The 23,394-nt window shown below is 37.3% G+C and overlaps 1 protein-coding gene across 2 annotated transcripts in view; it reads left to right on the forward strand.

Annotated features, from left to right (window-relative positions):
* Positions 1 to 23,394, forward strand: part of PHKA1 (phosphorylase kinase regulatory subunit alpha 1) — a 158,602-nt gene that overhangs the window by 100,722 nt on the left and 34,486 nt on the right. For both annotated transcript variants that reach the window (XM_028101449.1, XM_028101450.1), the window contains exons 15-16: positions 11,039 to 11,148; positions 12,146 to 12,290. In XM_028101449.1, coding sequence (XP_027957250.1) covers positions 11,039 to 11,148; positions 12,146 to 12,290 — 255 coding nt within the window. The remainder of the gene's footprint in view (positions 1 to 11,038; positions 11,149 to 12,145; positions 12,291 to 23,394) is intronic.

Below are 23,394 nucleotides of genomic sequence, written 5' to 3' on the forward strand. Positions count from 1 at the left end.
CATAAGAAATAGAAAAGTTGAACAGACTGAAAACCAGCAAAGCAATTGAATCAGTAATCAAAAAACTCCCAACAAACAAAAGTCCAGGGCCAAATGGCTTTACAGGCAAATTCTACCAAACATTTAAAGAAGAGTTAATACCTATTCTTCTCAAACTATTCCAAAAAATACAAGAGGAAGGAAAACTTCCAAATTCATTCTATGAGGCCTGCATTACCATGATACCATCACCAGATAGAGGCACCACAAAAAAAGAGAACTACAGGCTAATATCAGTGATGAACGTAGATGCAAAAATCCTCAAAAAATACTAGCATAACCCAACCCAACAACACATTAAAAAAAGTCATTCACCACGATCAATTTGGATTTATTCCTGGGTTGCAAGACTGGTTCAATATTTGCAAATAAATCAATGTGATATATCACCTTTAAAAAGAAAGGCTGGGGCACCTGGGTGACTCAGTCAGTTAAGCGTCTGACTCTTGATTTCAGCTCAGATCATGATTTCAGGGTTATGGGGTTGAACCCTGCATCAGGTTCCATACTGGGCGTGGAGCCTGCTTAAGATTCTCTCTCTCCTAAAAAAAAAAAAAAAAAAAAAGGTTCTCTCTCTCCTTCTCCCTCTGTCCCTCCCCAACCTCTCTCCCTCTCAAAAAAAAAAAAAAAAGGAAGGATAAGAACCATATGATCATTTCAATATATGCAGAAAAAGCATTTGACCAAGTACAACATCCATTCATGATAAAAACCCTCAATAAAGTGGATTTAGATGGAATATACCTCAACATAATAAAAGCCATATATGAAGAACCATAGATGATATCATCCTAAATGGGGAAACGCTGAGAACTTTTCCTCTGTGGTCAGGAACAAGGATGTTCACCTACTATTTTCTTCAACGTGGTACTAGAAGTTCTAGCCACACCAGTCAGACAACCAAAAGAAATAAAGGCATCCAAATCAGCAAGGAAGAAGTCAAACTGTCATTCCTTGCAGATGACATGATACTATATATAGAAAACCCAAAAGATTCGCCAAAAAACTGCTACAACTGATAAATGAATTCGGCCAAGTCACAGGATATAAAATCAATGTACAGAAATCTGTTGCATTTCTATACATCAATTATAAAGAAGCAGAAAGAGAAATTAAGGAATCAATCCTATTTACAGTTGCACCAAAAACCTAAGAAAACCTAAAAAAAAAAGAGGTAAAAGACCTCTACTTTGAAAACTATAAAGCACTGATGAAAGAAATTGCAGATGACACAAACAAATGGAAAGACATTCCATGATCATGGATTAGAAGAACAAATATTGTTAAAATTGTTATAATTCCCAAAGCAATCTACACATTTCATTCCTATCAAAATACCAACAATATTCTTCAAAGAGCTAGAACAATCCTAAAATTTGTATGGAACCGGAAAGACCCCAAATAGCCAAAGCAATCTTAAAAAAGAAAACCAAAGTGGGAGACATCACAATTCCAGATTTGAAGTTATATTACAAAGCTGTAGTGATCAAAACAGTATCAACTGGCAGAAAAAATTGATCAGTAGAGCACAATAGGAAACCCAGAAATGAACCCACGACTATATGGTCAGTTAATCTTCAACAAAGCAGGAAAGAATATCCAATGGGAAGGACACAGTCTCTTCAACATGTTTTTGGGAAAACTTGACAGCAACATGCAAAAGAATGAAACTGGGCTGCTTCCTTACAAAATAAATTCAAAATGAGTTAAAGACCTAATTGTGAGAGCTGAACCCACAAAAACCCTAGAAGAGAACACAGGCAGTAACTTCTTTTTTTTTTTCCCCACACTTTTTTTTCTTTCTCTTTTTTTTTCCCACACTTTTTTAAGTAGGCTCCATGCCCAATGTGGGGCTTGAACTCATCACCCCAAGATCAAGAGTCACATGCTCTACTGAGGAGCCAGCCAGGTGCCCCACTCAGGAACTACTTTGACATCAGCCTTAGCAACTTCTTCCTAGATATGTCTCCTGAGGCAAGGGAAACAAAAGCAAAAATAAACATTGGAACTACATCAAAATAAAAGGCTTCTTCACAGCAAAGGAAACAATCAACAAAACTAAAAGGCAACCTACAGAATGGGAAAAGACATTTGCAAATGACATATCTGATAAAGAGTTAGTATCCAAAATATATAAAGAACGTATACAACTCAACCCAAAAAACAAATAATCCAATTAAAAATGGGCAGAGGGCATGAATAGACGTTTTTCCAAAGAAGACATCCAGATGGCCAATAGACCTATGAAAAGATACTCAAATCACTCATCATCAGGGAAATACAAACCAAAACTACAATGAGATACCACCTCACCCAGTCAGAATGGCTAAAATAAACAACACAGGGAACAACAGGTGTTGGTGAGGATGTGGAGAAAGGGGAACCCTCTTGCACTGTTGGTGGAAATGCAAACTGGTGCAGCCACCCTGGAAAATAGTATGGAGTTTCCTCAAAATGTTAAACATAGAACTACCCTACAATGCAGCAATCACACTACTAGGTATTTACCCCCAAAATACAAAAATGCTAATTGAAAGGGATACATGTACCCCAATGTCTGTAGCAGCATTATCTACAATTGCCAAAGTATGGAAACAGCCCAAGTGTCCATCGACTGATGAATGGGTAAAGATGTGGTATATATATGCAATGGAATATTAGTCATAAAAATGAATGAAATCTTGCCATTTGCAATGACGTGGTTGGAGCTAGAGTACTACGCCACACAAAATAAGTCAGTCAAAGACAAATACCATGTTTTCACTCAGGTGGAATTTAAGAAACAAATGAGCAATGCAAAAAAAGAGAGAGACAAACAGACTCTTAAGTACAGAGAACAAACTGATGGTTATTAGGGGGGAGGTGGGGGGTTAGGTTAAATAGATGATGGGAATTAAGGAGTGTTCTTGTCAGGATGAGCCCACTGGGTTATTTATGGAATTGTCGAGTTAGTATATTGTACACCTGAAACTAATATAACTATGTTAGCTAACTGGAATTAAAATAAAACTTCTAAAAATGCAAATAAAGAATGAAAAAAAAATGTAAGATTTAAACCCAAACATTCAGTAATTATGTTAAATGTAGATGGACTAAATGTTTCAGTTAAAAGATAGATTTGTCAAATTGGATTATAAGGTAAAACCCAACTTTATGCTACATAAACAAGTCTTACCTGAAGTATAAGGACACAGGTTGAAAATAAAAGGATGTAAAACAATATTCCATGCAAATAGTAAATAAATTAAAGCTGATGTAACTATGCTAATGTCAAAGTATACTAAAGGCAAGAAATATTAGTAGAAACAATGAAAAACATTTTATGGTAGTAAAGTGTCAATTTAACAGGCAGCTATCCCAATCTTTAATTTTTATTTATGTAATAGCATAGCCTCAAAATATACATAGCACCAAAAAAGAGCAAAACTAAAAGTAAAATAGATAAATCTAAATCATAGTGAGAAATTTTAACACATTCCTGTCAGTAACTGATAGAAGTAGACAAAAATATCAATGAAATTAACAGACTTGACCTAATTTGTAAATATTGAACACTATACCCAACAACTGCACAATACATATTCAAGAGCAAATTGAATATTTATCAAAACAGACCATATGCCATGCCACAATGCAAGTTTCAACAAATTTCAAAGGATTGAAATCATATAGTGTGACTGAATATCATATGATACTTGTCTTTCTCTGATTGACTTATTTCGCTTAGCATCATGCCCTCTAGTTCCATCCACATCATTGCAAATGGCAAGATTTCATTTTTTGATGGCTGCATAATATTCCATATATATATATGTTAACCATATATATATATATACACACACACATACATACCACATCTTCTTTATCCACTCATCTGTTGATGGACATCTAGGCTTTTTCCATAATTAGACTATTGTGGACATTACTGCTATAAACATTGGGGTGCACGTGCCCCTTGGGATCACTACATTTGTATCTTTGAGATAAATACCCAGTAGTGCAATTGCTGGGTCGTATTTTCAAATTTTGAGGAATCTCCACACTGTTTTCCAGAGTGGCTGCACCAGCTTGCATTCCCACCAACAGTGTAGGAGGGTTCCCCTTTCTCCGCATCCTCGCCAAAATCTGTCGTTTCCTGACTTGTTAATTTTAGCCATTCTGACTGGTGTGAGGTGGTATCTCATTGATCCACCATCTTTCTAATGATAAGTATAGTTTAGTAAGTCTTTCTTTTTTAAGATTTATTTCTTTATTTTGAAAGAGCACGAGTGGGAGGGCGAGAGGGAGAAGGAGAGAGAATCTCAAGCAGACTCCATGCTGAGCACAGAACCCAACACGGGGCTCGATCCCATGACCCCAAGATCATGACCTAAGCCAAAATCAAGAGTCAGATGCTTAACTGACTGAGCCACCCAGGTGCCCCTAGTTTATTATGTCTTAATTGTGCAAATAATATAGCCTGTGCTGAACACCTGCTCTCCTTCTGAGAGTCTGGAGTTTGGGTATCTGTCAGGCAGAGGGTGCCTATATGATCAGCCCCTTAATTAAAATATTGGGTACTGATTCTCTAGTGAGATGGTAAGCAGCATTTCACATGTGTTGTCACAATTTGACGCTGGAGAAGGTAAGCATGTTCTGCATGACTCCACTGGGAGAGGACTCTTAGAAACTTGTGTCTGTTTTCCTCTAGACTTCCCACCATGCACCTTTTTCTTTTGCTGATTTTGCTTTGTATCCTTTTGCTGTAATTAGTCTTAGCCACAAGTATGACTAGAGTCCCATGAGTCCTTCTTAGCACATCACCAAACCTGAGGTGGTCTTCAGGACACCCAACACAGTGGCGACAGTGGTGGGATTTTCTAGAGTGACCCTAACTCACTTAAATATGGCAAAAGCATTGTTTGGAAAAGGGAAGGTAGAGGATGGCAAACCTGTAGTACCTGGGTGGCTATGGATTTATCCATGATACAAAACAGCAGCTGAGCTGCTTTCTGTTGTGAGAGGTAAAAGTCACCAGTGAAATTTGAAAATGATTGATCCAACTCCAGGAGAGTCGGCTCAGTGGATCCTCTGGCTACTTTTGGCCATGATGGCTAAAGTGAGGGGGAGAGAAAGTGCATCCTAGATGACGCCTTTGGTTTTTCTTTTCTCCTCCAGGCTGGAGGAGAAAGGACCCAAACACTCCCAAAGGTGATCCGTGGATGGGCCAAAATGTTAAGAAATTCATGCACCTTTTGTCCAAGTGGAAGGAAGAAAGGTTAAATCACTTCCCAGAGCTGGGAAGTTTTATAAATCAAAGGGCAAAATACTCTGGCCACTGCTACAGCAGCCTCCCACCCCCACCCCCTTATTACAGCTGGGAACTCTCTGCAACTATGTTACATAGGTAAATGCTAAATTTTCTGCTAGAGGTTTGAGTAAACTTTTAATAAGGGGGAAAAGGGGGAATTTTTTATTTTATTTTTTGTTATTATTATGTTCAGTGAGCCAACATATAGTACATCATTAGTTTTTGATGTAGTGTTCAACGATTCATTAGTTGTGTATAACACCCAGTGCTCATCACCACGCGTGCCCTAAATGGCTTTGTTATTTTGTGGCTATTGCATCTGGAGATATGGCAAAAAAATGATGTAAAATGTTATATTTTTGTAATCTCGTAAAGCTAGAGGCATCATTCTGATCTGGGAAAGATGTAAAAGAAAAAAAGAGTGTCAGTGGAACGCCGCCACCTTGTTCTTTGTTGCCAGTGAGCAGATAGAAATTCAAATTCTTTGAGTAATGGAAACAGAACTAGTCTCCATAACTAATGATTTTTTTCATAACTAACGATTTTATGCTATCATTTTTACCTAATGGAGCTTCTAGAAAAAGGAAGACATGAAAAGACGATCTCCAGATGAAAATAATTTTTTTGAGTTTAAAAAGCAGGTTTTAGTTGCTAATAAGCTTTTACAAAACCAAATGGCTCTTAGAGGCTGATATTTTTTCATCCTGATGTGCATAATTTTGAGTGGTCAGTTTGGACTGTAAGACACAATAAAGAGTTTAGGGAAGTCTTGCTTATCACTTGGACTTGGACTTAGATCATGGCCAACTGGCCCTGTAGCATCCCAGCTTTGCTGCTGCCTAAGAAAGCCTGCTAACTTTTTTGACATCCTAATTTGGCATTCGCAGATCCTAATTGCCTGGACCCGACTCTCAGCTGAAACCTGGGATGGTCTGTTATAGATTGTTCCCACCTCAGCACCAGATGTGCTGAACTGAAAGCAGGCACAAGCTAAATGAACTCTAAAGGAATAAAATGAACTTTAAATGAATTCAGACTCAAATCATTGCAGATTTGGGTCACCCCTCCTGTGGGGCTCTAAATTTATGAAACCATCCTGGGCTCTGGCTGGGCTGTTTGGGACAGTTGCTAATGCCCACAGGAAAAGGCTTGTTCTCTGACTGGACCATCTGAAATTGATCTGCTGATTGGCTCTCTATGTCTGATCACAAACTGATTGCATTCTTGTGATTTCTGCAAAAACTATAAATTGGGGGAAGGCACGTCACAGGAAATGTGACCCCTCCCCCACTCCTGACAGATTGCTCTTGACCCCTTCTTGGGACTGTGCCACTGCTGTTGGTGGTTGTGTTTGGCTTTCCAGATTAGTTCCGGTTTACAAAATGGATTGATAACTTCACTCCTCTCAACTTTCTCCTGATACACAAGCCTTAGTAATGCAATTTGCTTAGTAAATGCAGCTGTCCCCAGAAAGAGCGATCTTTTCTAAGCTGCTCACTGGATAAATGATCAGGACAAAGGGAAGAGTGGTATGAAAACTCATTTTCAAATTTTCAAAATATTTGAAAATTCAGGATTTCATCTTGACCAATTCCTTGACATGATATGTCTTTCTGGTTAAACTGTATAAAAATGTTTGCCTATGAAAATGTTCCTAAACACCTTGCATACAGTTCTTCCAGACAAAAGTTCTGGATGAGAGGGAAAAATTGTAAAACTCTGGTTGCTAAATGAGACAGCTGCTTTCAAGAGACACTCCCATTGGAATCAAAGAATGAACTGAATTGTTTGGACTGGAGTGGAAACCTTAGGATAGGAGGCCTGCGGTGGGAGGCCCTATTGGAGGTCCTGTTAACCTAAACTGCCTGATTAGGGCGCCTGGGTGGCTCAGTTGGTTAAGCGACTGCCTTCGGCTCAGGTCATAATCCTGGAGTCCCGGGATCGAGTCCCACATCGGGCTCTCTGCTCAGCAGGGAGTCTGCTTCTCCCTCTGACCCTCTTCCCTCTCGTGCTTTCTATCTCTCATTCTCTCTCTCTCTGAAATAAATAAATAAAATCTTTAAAAAAAAATTTAAAAAAAATAAATTTAAAAAAATAAATAAATAAATAAACTGCCTGATTAATGTATGTGATGCCTAACATTTGTAAACTCTTTTTGTCCAAGAGTACTGTGTGTGCCCTCTGGAATTGTATTTGTCTGTGAGCCCTGACTATCCTGGCACTGCCTCAGCCTTGGAAGGCATTCAGGTCAGCTTCAATTTACTGGCCCGGCTTGTGCTGTGCCTGGATTGATCCCTCGAGCCAGAAAAAAAAAAAAAAAAAAAAAAGGTTAATACAGAAGCTTAAGGAGGAAGCTTCCTGGTTGTGGAAGATACATACTTATAGTAATGGCTTCTTCTATCTGGCTAGCTCTATCTAAGACCCCTGAGGGCATAACTGAGGCTAACACTATAGATTAAGCTTACTTTGCTACATTGGGGCCTGTTGACAAAGACACCTTGGCCAAGAGCCAATGGGGTGGACTGTGCAGAAAAAGAGTTCACATGATAAGGCTGAGAATGCTATTCTTAGGAAAAAACTGCTTGCAAGTTTGTCCCTTGGATGACATCTGAAGACCTGGATTTGGGGAGGATTCCACCATCCTCTTAAGGATAAGAGTGGTTTACTGTGTGTCTAAACTGTACAAACAGTATGCCTTATGCTGAATACCTGCTTTCCTTTTGAGAGTCTGGAGTTTGGGTATGTGCTATGCAGAGGGTGCCCATGTGACCAGCCTCTAATAAAAACATTGAGTCTCTAAGAACATCCTTGGTAGGTAGCATTTCACACGTGTTGTCACATTTTGATGCTGGAAGAATTATGCATGTGCTATGTGACTGCACTAGGAGAAGAATCTTAGAAGTTTGTGCCTGGTTTCCTCTGGACTTTGCACCATGCACCTTTTTTCTTTGCTGTTTTTGCTTTGTATCATTTTGCTCAGTAAACCTTAGCCATTAATACAGCTGTATACTGAGTTCTGTGAATCCTAGTGAATCACCAAACCTGGAGGTAATCTTTGGGGCCTCCAGCACAACAAGAATGTTCATAGAAGCTTTATTTATAATAACAAAAAATGGGGGGATCTCAAATGTCCATCAACAAGTGAATGGACAAATAATTATACATTCACACACTGGAATATTATACAGCAATGAAAACAAGTGAACCAATTCAACATAAACCAATGTGGATGAATCTCATAGACATAATGTTGAGTGAAAGAAAACAGATGCAAAAAGGTACATATTTTATAATTTTATTAATATAAAGCTAAGAAATGGACCTACTTATTTATGGTGATTGATGTTTGAATGGTGATTAACTTTGGGAGCTGGGGGATGTTAATAACTGGAAAGGGGCACAAGGGAGGCTTCTGCAGTGCTGATAATGTTCCATATCTTTTTTTATGTTCAGTTAGCCAGCATATAGAATACCATTAGTTTTGATGTAGTCTTCAATGATTCATCAGTTGCGTATAACACCCAGTGCTCATCACCACACGTGCCCTCTTTAATACCCATCACCCAGTTACCCCATCTCCCCAACCCCTCCCTTCTGTAACCCTCGGTTTGGTTTCTGGAGTCCAGAGTCTCTCATGGTTTGCCTCCCTCTCCGATTCCATATATTGATTTGGGTTGTGTGTTTACTATGTAAATATTCATTAATTTTTACATTTAACATTTATATACTTCATGTATATTATACTATAAGAAATTACCCAAAAAAATACTCTAGTGTCCAGTGATGGGTGAAAAGATAAACATAACGTGGTGTGTACATACAATGGAAAATTTTTCAGTCTTGAAAAAGAATAAAATTCTGACACGTAGTACAAAATGGATGAACCTTGAAGACATTATTCTAAGTGGAATAAACCAGTCACAAAAGGACAAATATTGTATGATTCCACATATATGAGGTACCAAGAGAAGGCAAATTTATAGATACAGAAAGAATAGTGATTGCCAGGGGCTGGCAAGAAGGGAACATGGGGAGTTACTGTTTAATGGGTACAGTTTCAGTTTGGGAAGATGGAAAAGTTCTGGAGATGGGTGGTGATGATAGTTGTATTACATTGTGAATGTACTTAATGCCACTGATTAAAAATGGTTAAAATGGGGTGCCTGGGTGGCTCAGTTGGTTAAAGCGTCTGCCTTCGGCTCAGGTCATGATCCCAGGGCCCTGGGATCGAGCCCCGTATCACGCTCCCTGCTCAGTGGGGAGTCTGCTTCTCCCTTTGCCACCCCCCCGCTCTTGCTCTCTCTCTCTTTCTCTCTCAAATAAATAAATGATTTATTTTTAAAAAATAAAATAAAAATTGTTAAAATGGTAAATTTTGTTATATATATTTTACTACAATAAAAAAAAGAAACAAAATGGAAGGAGCAGTGTATAACCTGGTTGTGATATCAATCTAAGGTAAAATGTGTGCTTTCCAGAGTGGACCCTGGAATATGACCAAGGCATTGACAGCTCTCTGGTTCTGTCCCTAAAAGTGAAGCAACACTAACAACGTGCATCTTTGATAAGTTTCATACTTAGGATAAAGCAGGGGCAAAAATAAAATCCCCAAGAAAAATGTATTCCAAAAAAAAAGCGGTACAGTTCTGTCAGTACTAACATGAAACAATAGTCAATATATATTTTGGGGAAAAAGAGTTTGAGAACAAGCTCTTTGTATATAGTGCTATCCTATGTTATACAATATATCCTATGTTGTAAAAGGGGAAGAAGTGTGTGAATAAATGAACTATATTTCCTCATTATAAGAGGTATTGATGTAATAATTGCTTTTTGAAAGACAAAAGGAAATTCAACTACATGTAACATAAACATCAATTATCAGATAGATTCTAATTTCAGAATGCTAACCTATAAAAAAACAAGACATCTTATATTCAGGGAAATAAGGTGTGTGTGTGTGTGTGTGTGTGTGTGTACATACATACATACACACATAATATTTAGACACATAAACAGATTCTGTGTAAATTTTCATTAAAATTCTGCCCTTTGTAGCTGTCTGATAGTTCAAGTGTTCCCTTAAGTTTTCAAAATTGTTCCTCTGCCAAGTGAATTTTACTCTGCGTATAAGGTTCCACAAAATTTCCTATCAGACACAGTATTAAAATATTTTGACTTATTTGGATAAGATGTGTTGTTCATTGAATTAAAATGTGTCAGCACTATGCAATTGAAGGAGATCAAGATAAATTCATTTCAGTTTTTTGGTTTAGTATACCATCTTTAAGCTGATGAGGTTTTGTTCAGCTTTATTGAAGCATAGTTTACATTAATGTTTGATAGTCAATATAGCTTTTGCCGTTTTCATGAGATTTAAGGAAATTCAGCATATAAATATCAGTAATAGAATTCTATCATTCATAGAATTATTAATTTTCATGTGCATTCTTTTCTCTCATATATAGATTATGTGAATTCTTTGTAAGAGCATAAAGTCCTTTAAGAACAGAGATAATTGCATACTCTTTCTCTTGGAGAGCCCTACAGTGCTTCGTATGGCCTTGTACATGACATAGATAATAACTTTGAGACACAGAACTTTGTTCAACCAGGAAGTATAAACCTAATACCAAAAAAAAAAAAAACTGTTTACTGATTGGATTTGTGCCCTAGAAAGATCTTGAGCATTTCTCAATTCTATCTCAGGATGCAACAGTAGACTGAAACTCAGTGGACGACCCTACAGGCATATGGGAGTCCTTGGAACTTCAAAACTCTATAACATTCGGAAAACTATCTTCACCTTCACTCCACAGGTGGGTGGAATGAGCTTTAGCATGCATTGAGATGAATGAAAGTAAAACAGAAACATTACAGAAATAAAACATTTACTGGTGTTAGAACAAGTATTAGAGTATTTTAGAATTAATATGTAACAAGTATTAGGCCTTGCACATATTAAGTTGCTTAATAAATATTTGTTGAGTTGGACTGAATGGAAGTTGCAGCACAGAACAATGCCAAGTGATTGTGGCTACCAAGAGTAGTCCTGGGTGTTGCAGAAACAGTGACTAGGGATTTTATAAATGTTGGAGTACTTTAAAAAGTACTCCTTTTAAATGTTAAAAATAAGACTGTATTTGTCCTTTATTAACAAAATATAGTCTTTTTTATTTAGCTACTGACTTACGTGTTGCCTTTGTTTTAGGCAGGGGCCCTTTTTATATGCCTGGAAATCATTGATATCCTCTTCTAAACAAAAATGTCAGTACCGTTTTAGCCATGATTATGCACATTATTAGCCTGATATTTATTAGCCACCTTACAGTAATAAGCCAAATTATATGTGTGCATAGGAGGAGAAACTTTTCTGGAAAGAAACTGACGCTCCCCATTTGTCAGCTTATATCTGAAATTGTGCAGCTGACGTATAGACAAAAGAGTAATGGACCATAGATTCTATTTCTGACCTTGCCATTTGCTAGCCATATGACTTTGTTAATCTGCTTAATGTCTCTTGGCCTTATTTTCATCTATTAAAAGATAAGCCCTCACTCATTTGTTATATAATTAAATAAAATTACATCCTTGAAAACACTTTGTAAACTATAGTACACTGTAAAAATGTCAAAAACTATTATATGTACTAATGGACTATCAGATTCTTTGGAAAGAATGAGGCACTAAAGTTGGGGATATTGTTGCCTCTGTGACATGTTATATAGCCTTGTGAATATGTGAGTACTTTAAAATATCACTGAACAGTTGTAAGAGCAAATTATCCTGAGCTGTTATTTTTCTTCTTTTTCTCAGTTTATAGACCAGCAACGGTTCTACCTGGCTCTGGACAACAAGATGATAGTAGAAATGCTTAGAACAGACCTCTCCTACCTCTGTAGCCGCTGGAGGATGACAGGCCAACCCACCATCACCTTCCCCATCTCACATACCATGCTTGGTAAGGTTGTATGAGGCAAGAAACAAATGTATTTTTGGAATAAATCATGTGGTTAGTCCTTCAAATGCTTAGAGTCACTGGAAAGCTACTCATCATTTATTCTTTCAGTTGTTATATATTAGCCCCTGTTTTGTGCCAGGCACTTAACAAAGCACTCGGATTACATGAAGTGAATAAGGCAGCTGAGGTTTCTACTCTCATGGAGCTTATGTTTTAGAATTAATATGTAACAAATGAACCAATGCAGAAGAATATTTCAGATGGTTTGAGAGCTATAATTCAAAAAATGTAATAGAATAACTTGGAGGCTACTTGGGGACTAATTGGTTTTTAGGTCAATTTGCAGAAACTTTATTAATGCAATTCATTTTAAAGATAATAATAATACATTCTGCATCTGTCTTACTCCAGTGGAGCATCAAGATTTTATAGATGAGTTCCCAGACTTATCCTTCCAAGGCTTGCCTAACCGAAGCAGTAAGATTTAACAGGGAGAAGTGAATAGGTTTTCAGTTTATCTTTCCCTTATTGACTGGGCTTCCTGACATTGCTTATTTGAAACTGGGTGAAAGGATTTATTTTTCTTTCAGTTCCTGGAGGACTAGAGCCAATACTGAGGCACTGCTTCCTTTCTGTGTCTTTGCAATTACTTCCAAAAGCCTGTTTGTACTGCCAGAGTACATAGAATTCCTTTTCATTAGAGAAGAATCCTTTCTCAAAAATCATTCAATGCCCAGTCAGACTGTTAGGGATATTGGTCACATCTCTAAAGTGCTTCAAAAACAGAGGAGCTGAGAAAGTAGGATAGTCTTTCTTCTTTTTGCCTTTCTTCTTTATTTAAGCCAATTAACAAATACCTCATTAATAAACACTATGTTCCCAGAATTGTCTTCAGAAAGTATAGAGTCCAGTTGGAGAAGCAAAGCTGATACACAAAAATAATAGAAAACGAAGACAGTATATAAAGAAGTACCAAACCATTAGATTAGTATTTTAAGGTGAAGGCGATCAAGTTGTTAAAGAAAATTTCTTGACTGAGGTGGGACTTATCAAGGCTTTTTGGGATGGGTAGAATTCATATGGGAGGAGGGAAAAAGGAAAGGCACTTTAGTTAAGGGAAAAATACCATGAATGAGACTAGAGATGGGGTTGAGCTTGACTTGTGAGTGCACAATGGAGAGGCCAACCTGCATAGAGTGGCTTTGCATGTTGGAGTGTAATTATCCACAAAATTGGATAAGGTGGGGTCACATTATGAAGGCATTGAAAATAAGCAAAGATATTAAACCAGATTTTCTCAGAAGTCTGAAATTATCAGAAGTTTTTGAGCAAGGAGTGACATGATGAAAGTAGTGTTTACAGAATATTGTAAACACTATTACAGAATACAGACTTGATGATAGTATACATTTTAGTGAGGAGAATTTGATATCAAAGAAAACAATCCAGGTTTGAGATGATGAGAAGATACATTGGATTGGTGGTAATAACAATAGAGTGGGAAAGAAGAATAGAGGAGTCATTTTAGACAACACCTGCAAGTCAAATGTTGGCTAACTAGATATGGGATATGAATCAAGGTGATGTGAAGATTTAGAGACTAGGTAAATAATGCTGCCTTTGATAGAAGCAGAGAAATTGTAAAGGGACATGTTGAACTTGTGGTGACAAAGAGATTTCAAAATTGAAATATCTAATAGGTGAGATACACAGCCATGGCTTGGGGAAAAAATAAAACTAAAGATCTAGATTTAAATCACAAAGTTTTGATACTTGGTATTTGGTCACACAACAAAAACAGCAGTAACAATAGCAGTAATAACTGCAATATTTATTGAACATTTTCTCTGTGCTAGGCACTGAGCTAAGTGCTTTCAATGCATTATTTTGAAATCTCTACAACTCTACAGGTAGGTAATATTAATAGCCCCATTTTATAGAGTCACAAAGCTTGTGACAGAGTCGGGCCTCTAACTGGGTCTGTCGGTCCCCAGATCCTACATTACCAACATCTGTGTCGTTTTTTTTTTTAAGATTTTATTTATTTATTTGACAGAGAGAGACACAGCAGGAGAGGGAACACAAGCAGGGGGAGTGGGAGAGGGAGAAGCAGGCTTCCCGCCGAGCAGGGAGCCCAGTGCGGGGCTCGATCCCAGGACCCTGGGATCATGACCTGAGCCAAAGGCAGACGCTTAACGACTGAGCCACCCAGGCGCCCCCAGCTGTGTGTTTTTGTTAGTGACAATTTTGTGCTGGTGAAATGAGAATGAATGTGCTAGCGATCACATTAAAATGTGAATTAGTTAAACTATCATATTAAAGATAAAGATTTCCAGAATACATATAAGACCAAAATCCAGCTAGATGCTACTTACAAAAGCTATCCCTAAGATAAAATTATATGGGAAAAACAGAAAATAAAGGAATGTGTAAAGATAAATCATGTAAATGCTAACAAAAAGGAAGCAATGGTGGCAACACTAATATTAAAAATAGTAAATATAATTCAAGGCACAAGTCGGTAAAAGGGACAGAAAGGGTATTTTCTATTGATAAGAGTTACACAGACAAAAAGCAGAATCAAATCTATAAATATAACAAACTGATGGTTGCCAGAGGGGAGAGGGTTGGGGGACTGGACAAAATGGGTGAAGGGGAAAGGGAGATAAAGGTTTCCAGTTACGGAATGAATAAGTCATGGGAATCAAAGGCAAAGCATAAGGGGTACAGTCGATAATATTGCGATAGCAATATAATGGAACAGATAATAAGTACACTTGGGGTGAATATAGCATAATGTATAAACTTGCCAAATCACTGAGTTGTACACATGACACTAATGTAACATTGTGTGTCAACTATACTCAAAAAGGGAGTTACAGTATAACAAGATGATATAACAGTTTTAAACTTTTATCTACACAGCATCAGTGAAATGTATAAAGCAGATATTTAGGAAAACTTAAAGACAATATGATAAAACCATTGTACAGTCATCGTGGGAAACCATAATATACTTCTATCACAATGTCACAGATCAATTATAAAAAATAATTAAAGATATCGATGGTTAACAAGCCTGATTTTTGTATTTATGGGTATATATAAAACTATATCCAAAAAGACTACACAAAGAATGTTTATTTTTTTTAAAGTAGAAATAATATAGATGATATTGACGGACATATGACATAAAACTAACACAAGAATAATAAAAAAATCTGACCATGAAGGAATTAATTTTTTTTTACAAATGATGCTTAAAGAAGACATCAGATTTGAAATTAGTGTTCTAAAATTTAAAAAAATGATACTACTACTTATCAAAACCTAAGAGATTTGGCCGGAGTCATCTTTGGAAATTTTCATATCCATAAATACTTTGGAAAAAAAAAAGGAGTTCCAGTTTCCAGACAAAATGGAGTAGACTCACTTCTCACTCTTCCTCCTGCTAAATACAGTTAAAAACCCCTTACATTATCTGTAAAACAAACATAAGAAAACTCTGAAAGTCTGAAAAAAGAAGGGAGACTGGCTAGGGACTTTGCACTTGAGAAATGACACAGCAGTGAGTATTCTGTCTCATATATTCTGGACTGGATGCTGGAAAAGTTTTTATCCCAGAAATCCAAATGGTGCAGATTTAAAAAGGTCCAAGAAAAACCTTTCTTTTCTAGCCAGAGTAACAGGAGATGGACAACCTAGCCAGACAGAAAACTTTCAGACAGTAACTGTCCTACTCTAGCCAAAACCACAGAAAAAAAACTGCAGCCCCACTCCCACTCCTATAACCAAAGACTGAGTCCCAAAGGGGACCCTAGACTTCTACCTTCACATAGCTGTGAAGAAGCACCCCTCTTCTTCCTTAGGGGTAGTGTCTGAGAAGTGCTAGTGGGGAGCTTAGACTTTCATCCTGGCCCAACAATAGAGGAACCTCCTTCCATACCCACTATCAGTAACAAGGCAGTGTTCCTTTCCCTGCTGCACAGTATCAGAAGAGACCTGCTGAATCAGAAGATTCAGTAAGATCCAAAGTCTCATAAGATGATACCCCATATTTCCAGAATACAATAGAAATCACTTATACCAATGTCCAAGAAAATCATAACTTCAATGAGAAAAATTGATCAGCCAACACCAATACCAAGATAACAAAGATGTTGGAATTGTGACAAAGATTTTAAGGTAGTCATCATAAAAAAAAAAGCTTAATGAGAAATTATGACTGCACTGCTCTTGAAACTTGAAAGTAGAAAGTCTCAGCAAAGAAATAGAAATCCTCAGCAAAGAAAATGAAGATATAAAGAACCAAATGAAAGGTTTAGAACTGAAAACTACAATAACGAAAGTGAAAAACTCACTAAATAAGCTCAATAGCAGACTAGAGATGATAGAGTGAACTTGAAGATGTAACTATAGAATACCAGGAAGAATTAAGATGGAAGAACTTCACAATCAAGAAATGTAGAAATGTAAAGAAATGCAATTAAAGCAAGAGAAAGACTGACGTAGAAGGGAAAAGAGATGAAGACTGGTCAATATGAGATGGAAGAACAAATGAGACACCAAGGAGAGGAAAGTTATAGCCAGATGGGCTATAGGGATCCAAGAGAAAGCAACATGGGAATGGGTGGTGGAGGAGCAAAGAACATGGGAAAGCCCTGTGATTCAGGAGGCCAGAAATTTCTACCTCTAGATGGTGGTGGTGGCATAGGTTATGAAGCTAATCCTGGAGTTCCACCAGCAGCTGTGAGTAGTGCCATGATGGGAAGCAACATATGTACTGAGCATTTGGGGCAGAGAGGTGTGAGACCTGTGGGTGGACAGGGTCCTCGAGGAATGAGGCCTAGAAATCCAGAAGGATGCGTCAGAGGGAGAGAAGAGTATGAAGGCCCAAACAAAAAGCCCTGATTTTAGAAGTGATATCTAGGTTTTCATTCCAGTTTGTTTTTGTCTTTTCTTTTTTAGATACCAATCTTTCAAATTCTTGTATTTTAGTAATAAAGCTGCCTTTTCATGGATGTTAGCAGTTTATTGATCTAATATTTGTAAATGGTCTAGTTGGGCAGGTACAATTACTTAATGCAGTGTTTGAAATGGGAATTTTTTTCCTTATTTCCTTTTTTATTTATTTAAATTCAATTAATTAACATATAATGTCTTATTAGTTTCAGAGGTAGAGATCAGGGATTCATCAGTCTTATATAATAACCAGTGCTCATTACATCATGTGCCCTCCTTAATGTCCATTACCCAGTTACCTCTCCCCCTACCCCCCACCCCCCAGCAACCTTCAGTTTGTTTCCTATACTTAAGACTCTCTTATGGTTTGTCTTCCTCTCTGATTTCATCTTGTTTTATTTTTTCCTCTCTTCCCCTATGATCGTCTGTTTTGTTTCTTAAATTCCACAAATGAATGAGATCATATGATAATTGTCTTTCTCTGCTTGACTTATTTTGCTCAGCATAATACCCTCCAGTTCCATCCACATTGATGTAAATGGTAAATATTCATCCTTTCTGTTGGCTTGAGTAATATTCCATTATATATATATCACATCTTTATCCATTCATCTGTCAATGGAAATCTGCGTTCTTTCCATAGTTTGGCTATTGTGGACATTGCTGCTATAAACTTTGGGGTACAGGTGCCCCTTTGGATCACTACATTTGTATCTTTGGGGTAAATACCCAGTAGTACTATTGCTGGGTCATAGGGTAGCTCTGTTTTCAACTTTTTGAGGAAACTCCGTACTGTTTTCCAGAATGGCTGTACCAGCTTACATTCCCACCAACAGTGTAAGAGGGTTCCCCTTTTTCCACATGCTTGTCAACATCTGTTGTTTCCTGACTTGTTAATTTTAGCCATTGTGACTGGTGTGAGGTGATATCTCATTGTGGTTTTGATTTGTATTTCCCTGATGCCGGGTGATGTTGAGTGTTTTTTCATGTGTCTGTTGGCCATTTAGATGTCTTCTTTGGAGAAGTGTCTGTTCATGTCTTCTGCCCATTTCTTGATTGGATTATTTGTTCTTTGGGTGTTGAGTTTGATAAGTTTTTATAGATTTTATAGATTTTGGGTACTAGCCCTTTATCTGTAATCTCTCATTATGTCAGTTGTCTTTTGGTTTTGTTGACTGTTGTCCTTTACTGTGCAAAAGCTTTTTATCTTGATGAAGTCCCAATAGTTTGTTTCTATCTTTGTTTCCCTTGCCTCCGGATATGTGTCTAGCAAGAAGTTGCTGCAGCCGAGATCACAGAGGTTGCTGTCTGTGTTCTCCTCTAGGATTTTGATGGATTCCTGTCTCACATTTAGGTCTTTCATCCATTTTGAGTCTATTTTTGTGTATGGTGTAAGGAAATGGTCCAGTTTCATTCTTCTGCATGTGGCTGTCCAATTTTCCCAACACCATTTGTTGAAGAGACTCTCTTTTTTTCCATTGGATATTCTCTTCTGCTTTGTCAAAGATTAGTTGATCATAGAGTTAAGGGTCCATTTCTGGATTCTCTGTTCTGTTCCATTGATCTATGTGTCCGTTTTCATGCCAGTACCATACTGTCTTGATGTTTACAGCTTTATAAGAGCTTAAAGTCTGGGATTGTGATGCCACAAGCTTTGGATTTCTTTTTCAACATTCCTTTGGCTATTCGGGGACTTTTCTGGTTCTATACCAATTTTAGGATTGTTTGTTCCAGCTCTGTGAAAAACGTATTTTGATAGGGATTGCATTGAATGTATAGATTGCTCTAGGTAGCATAAACATTTTTTATTACAGATTTTATTTATTTGACAGAGAGATAGCGAGAGCAGGAACACAGCAGGGGGAGTGGAGAGGGAGAAGCAGGCTTCCCGCCGAACAGGGAGCCTGATGCAGGGCTTGATCTGAGGACCCTGAGATCATGACCTGAGCCGAAAGCAGACGCTTAATGAATGAGCCATGCAGGTGCCCCAGCAAAGACATTTTAACATTATTTGTTCTTCCAATCCATGAGCATGGAATATTTTTCCATTTCTTTGTGTCTTCCTCAATTTCTTTCATGAATCTTCTGTAGTTTTCTGAGTACAGATCCTTTGCCTCTTTGGTTAGGTTTATTCCTAGGTATGTTATGGTTTTGGGTGCAATTGTAAATGGGATCGGCTCCTTATTTTCTCTTTCATCTGTCTCATTGCTAGTGTATAGAAATGCAACTGATTTCTGTGCATTGATTTTATCTTTCCACTTTGCTGAATTCCCATATGAGTTCTAGCAATTTTGGGGTGGAGTCTTTTGGGTTTCCACATAGAGTATCATGTCATCTGCAAAGAGTAATTTTGACTTCTTTGCCCATTCTGATGCCTTTTATTTCTTTTTGTTGATTGCTACCCCAGCTTTCTTTTGATGTCCATTAGCATGGTAAATGGTTTTCCCCCCCTCACTTTAAATCTGGAGGTGTCTTTGGGTCTAAAATGAGTCTCTTGCAGACAGCATATTGATGGGTCTTGCTTTTTTATCCAATCTGATATGCTTTGTCTTTTGATTGGGGCATTTAGTCCATTTACATTCTGAGTAACTATTGAAAGATATGAATTTAGTGCCATTGTGTTACCTGTAAAGCCACTGTTTCTGTATATCGTCTCTGTTCCTTTCTTGTCTATGTTACTTTTGGGCTCTCTCTTCGCTTAAAATATCCCTTTTGATATTTCTTGCAGGGCTGGTTTAGTGATCACAAATTCCTATAGTTTCTGTTTGTCCTGGAAGCTTTTTATCTCTCCTTCTATTTTGAATGACATCCTAGCTGGATAAAGTATTCTTGGCTGCATATTTTTCTCATTTAGCACCCTGAATATATCATGTCAGTCCTTTCTGGCCTGCCAGGTCTCTGTGGATAGGTCTGCTGCCAATCTAATGTTTCTACCCTTATAGCTTACATACCTCTTGTCTCAAGCTGCTTTCAGGATTTCTCTTTGTCTTTGAGATTTGCAAGTTTCACTATTATATGTAAGGTGTTGACCTATTTTTATTGATTTTGAGGCGGGTTCTCTGTGCCTCCTGGACTTCAATGCCTGTTTCCTTCCCCACATTAGGGAAGTTCTCAGCTATAATTTGCTCCATTGTACCTTCTGCTCCTCTCTTTCCTCTTCTTCTGAGATCCCAATTATTCTAATATTGTTTTGCTTTATGGTATCACTTATCTCTTGAATTCTCCCCTTATGATCCAGTAGTTCTTTATCTCTTTTTCTCAGCTTCTTTATTGTCCATCATTTTGTCTTCTACATCACTAATTCTCTGTCTCATTTATCCTAGCAGTTAGAGCCTCCATTTTTTATTGCATTTCATTAATAGCCTTTTTTATTTCAACTTGATTAGATTTTAGTTCTTTTATTTCTCCAGAAAGGGATTCTCTAGTGTCTTCTGTGCTTTTTTCAAGCCCAGCTAGTATCTTTATAATCATTATTCTGAACTCTAGTTCTGACATCTTACTTGTATCCATACTGATTAGGCTTCTAGCAGTCAGTACTGCCTCTTGTTCTCTTTTTTGAGGTGAGTTTGTCTGTCTTGTCATTCTCACAGAAAGTGGTTGCTTTTCTATTTGTAGAGTTGCAGCTATTATTTTCTTAGATCTCTGATTGAGTTCACAGGTGTTCAGAATGATTTGATAGCTATCTAGCTGAATTCCTGGGACCAGACAAAACTAAGATCTCCTACTTCTCTGCCATCTTGGACTACGCCCTTATTCCCCCCCCCTTTTTTTAACTGTATAACGTCCCTCAAGCTATGCTAGTATACCTTGTGCCACTAAATTTCCAAAGTGTACCAATTTTTTCAACTGTGCTTCAAATAAATAGAAAAACAGTGATAAAAATAATAAAAATTATAAGAGAATACCAAATTCAATTTTGTAAATCCAGATAAAATTAACAAATTTTCTAGAAAAGTAAATCATATAAGAATAAGCTTAATAAGAAACATTCATAGAATCATATGAGAAATTATAAAACTAGTGAAGAGCATAAAAGGAGATTATAATTACTAGAGAGACATACCATGTTGCTAGATGGAAACAGCTAATATTGAGAGGATGTCAATTCTCATTAATCTATCAATTCAGTGCAATTCCAAATCAAAATAAAAACTCAAATTTTTATGAACAAGCTGAATCTAAATTTCATATGGAAGAGAAAATGTGTACAAATAATCAGATTTTTAAAAAACTAAAAATGATGAGAGGAGACAGAGCCACTGTAATTAAAATAATGATAAAAGCTGCAATCCAGATAGAGGCCAAAGAACATTATCAACAATAGCCAAATTATGGAAAGAGCCCAAGTATCCATCACCTGATGAATGGATAAAGAAGTTGTAGTAGATTAGATAGATAGATAGATAGATAGATAGATAGATAGATAGAGGAATATTACTCAGTCATCAAAAAGAATGAAATCTTGGCATTTGCAAGGACATGGTTGGGGCTAGAGAATATAATGCTATGTGAAATAAGTCAGTCAGAGAAAGAGAAATGCCATATTATTTTTCTCTCATATGTGGAATTTAAGAAACAAAACAAACAAGCATAGGGGAAAAAAAGAGAGAGAGAAGCAACCCAAGAAACAGACTCTTAGCTGTAGAGAACACACTGACAGTTACCAGAGGGGAGGTGGGAGGTGGGTCAAATAGGTGATGGGGATTAAGGAGGGCACTTGTCATGATGAGCACTGGGTGTTGTATGGAAGTGTTGAATCACTAAATTCTACACCTGAAATTAATATTACACTGTATGTTAACTAACTGGGATCTAAATAAAAACATGAGAAAAAATATGTAAATAAATACATTTGGGAAAATCATTCATTTAGGCCTGCTACTTTACATTTTATGCAAAATTAAATTCTAAATAGTTTAAAAATCTAAGCAAAAATAGGGACGCCTGGGTGGCTCAGTCATTAAGCGTCTGCCTCCGGCTCAGGTCGTGATCCCAGGGTCCTGGGATCTAGCCCCACATTGGGCTCCGTGCTTGGCAGGGAACCTGTTTCTCCCTCTCCCACTCCCCCTGCTTGTGTTCCCTCTCTTACTGTCTCTCTCTCTGTCAAATAAATAAATAAAACCTTAAAAAATATATAAGCAAAAATAAATAAACCTATAAAAGTATTGAAAGGAAATATGGGAGAATGTTTTTGTGATCTTGAGCTGAAAAAAGCTGTACTTTTTGACACAAAAAAGGAAAAAATTGGCAAATTCCAAAACATGAAAATTTAAATAAGTCTTTTATACAAAAATGAACTGTGTTTGAGGTTGAAAGACAAATAACTAAGTAGGTATTTTCCATACATATGGTAGAGAAAAGAGCAATACTCACAAAACATAAAGAACTCTTGAAAGTCAATTAGCAAAAAGATAAATAATAGAAGCAAGGGAAAAGGACACGAACAGGCAAATCATAAAAGAAATACAAATAGCCAGTATATACATGAAAACATGCTCAATCTTACTAGTAATAAAATAAAACAATAAAATAAAAAATAAAAACAGTATCTTATAAGTATCAGACAAAGATTTAAAAGATCATTATTAAAGATGTGGGAAGAGGGTACCTGGATGGCTCAGTTGGTTAAGCGATTGCCTTCAGCTCAGGTCATGATCCTGGAGTCCCGGGATCGAGTCCCAGGATTGAGTCGTGCAGGGAGTCTGCTTCTCCCTCTGACTCTCACCCGTCTCATGTGCTCTCTCTCTCTCTCTCTCAAATAAATAAATAAAATCTTGGGGCGCCTGGGTGGCTCAGTCGTTAAGCGTCTGCCTTCGGCTCGGGTCATGATCCCAGGGTCCTGGGATCGAGCCCCACATCGGGCTCCCTGCTCCGCAGGAAGCCTGCTTCTCCCTCTCCCACTCCCCCTGCTTGTGTTCCCTCTCTCGCTGTGTCTCTCTCTGTCAAATAAATAAATAAAATCTTAAAAAAAAAGATGTGGGAAAACATCCACTTTCAATACTGATGGTGGAAATATAACTGGCACAACTTTTTTAGTGGGCAATTTTGGCAGTCTCTATAAAATTTTTCGTAAGTGTTCCCTTTGTCCTAACAGTTTTACTTATTAGAATTTATCCTAAGGAAATCACAGAATAGGTGCATA

Source organism: Eumetopias jubatus, unplaced genomic scaffold, assembly GCF_037043125.1.
Source record: "Eumetopias jubatus isolate StellerSeaLion01/CBP00866 unplaced genomic scaffold, mEumJub1_p1.0 scaffold_11, whole genome shotgun sequence".
Classification (NCBI taxonomy): Eukaryota; Metazoa; Chordata; class Mammalia; order Carnivora; family Otariidae; genus Eumetopias; species Eumetopias jubatus.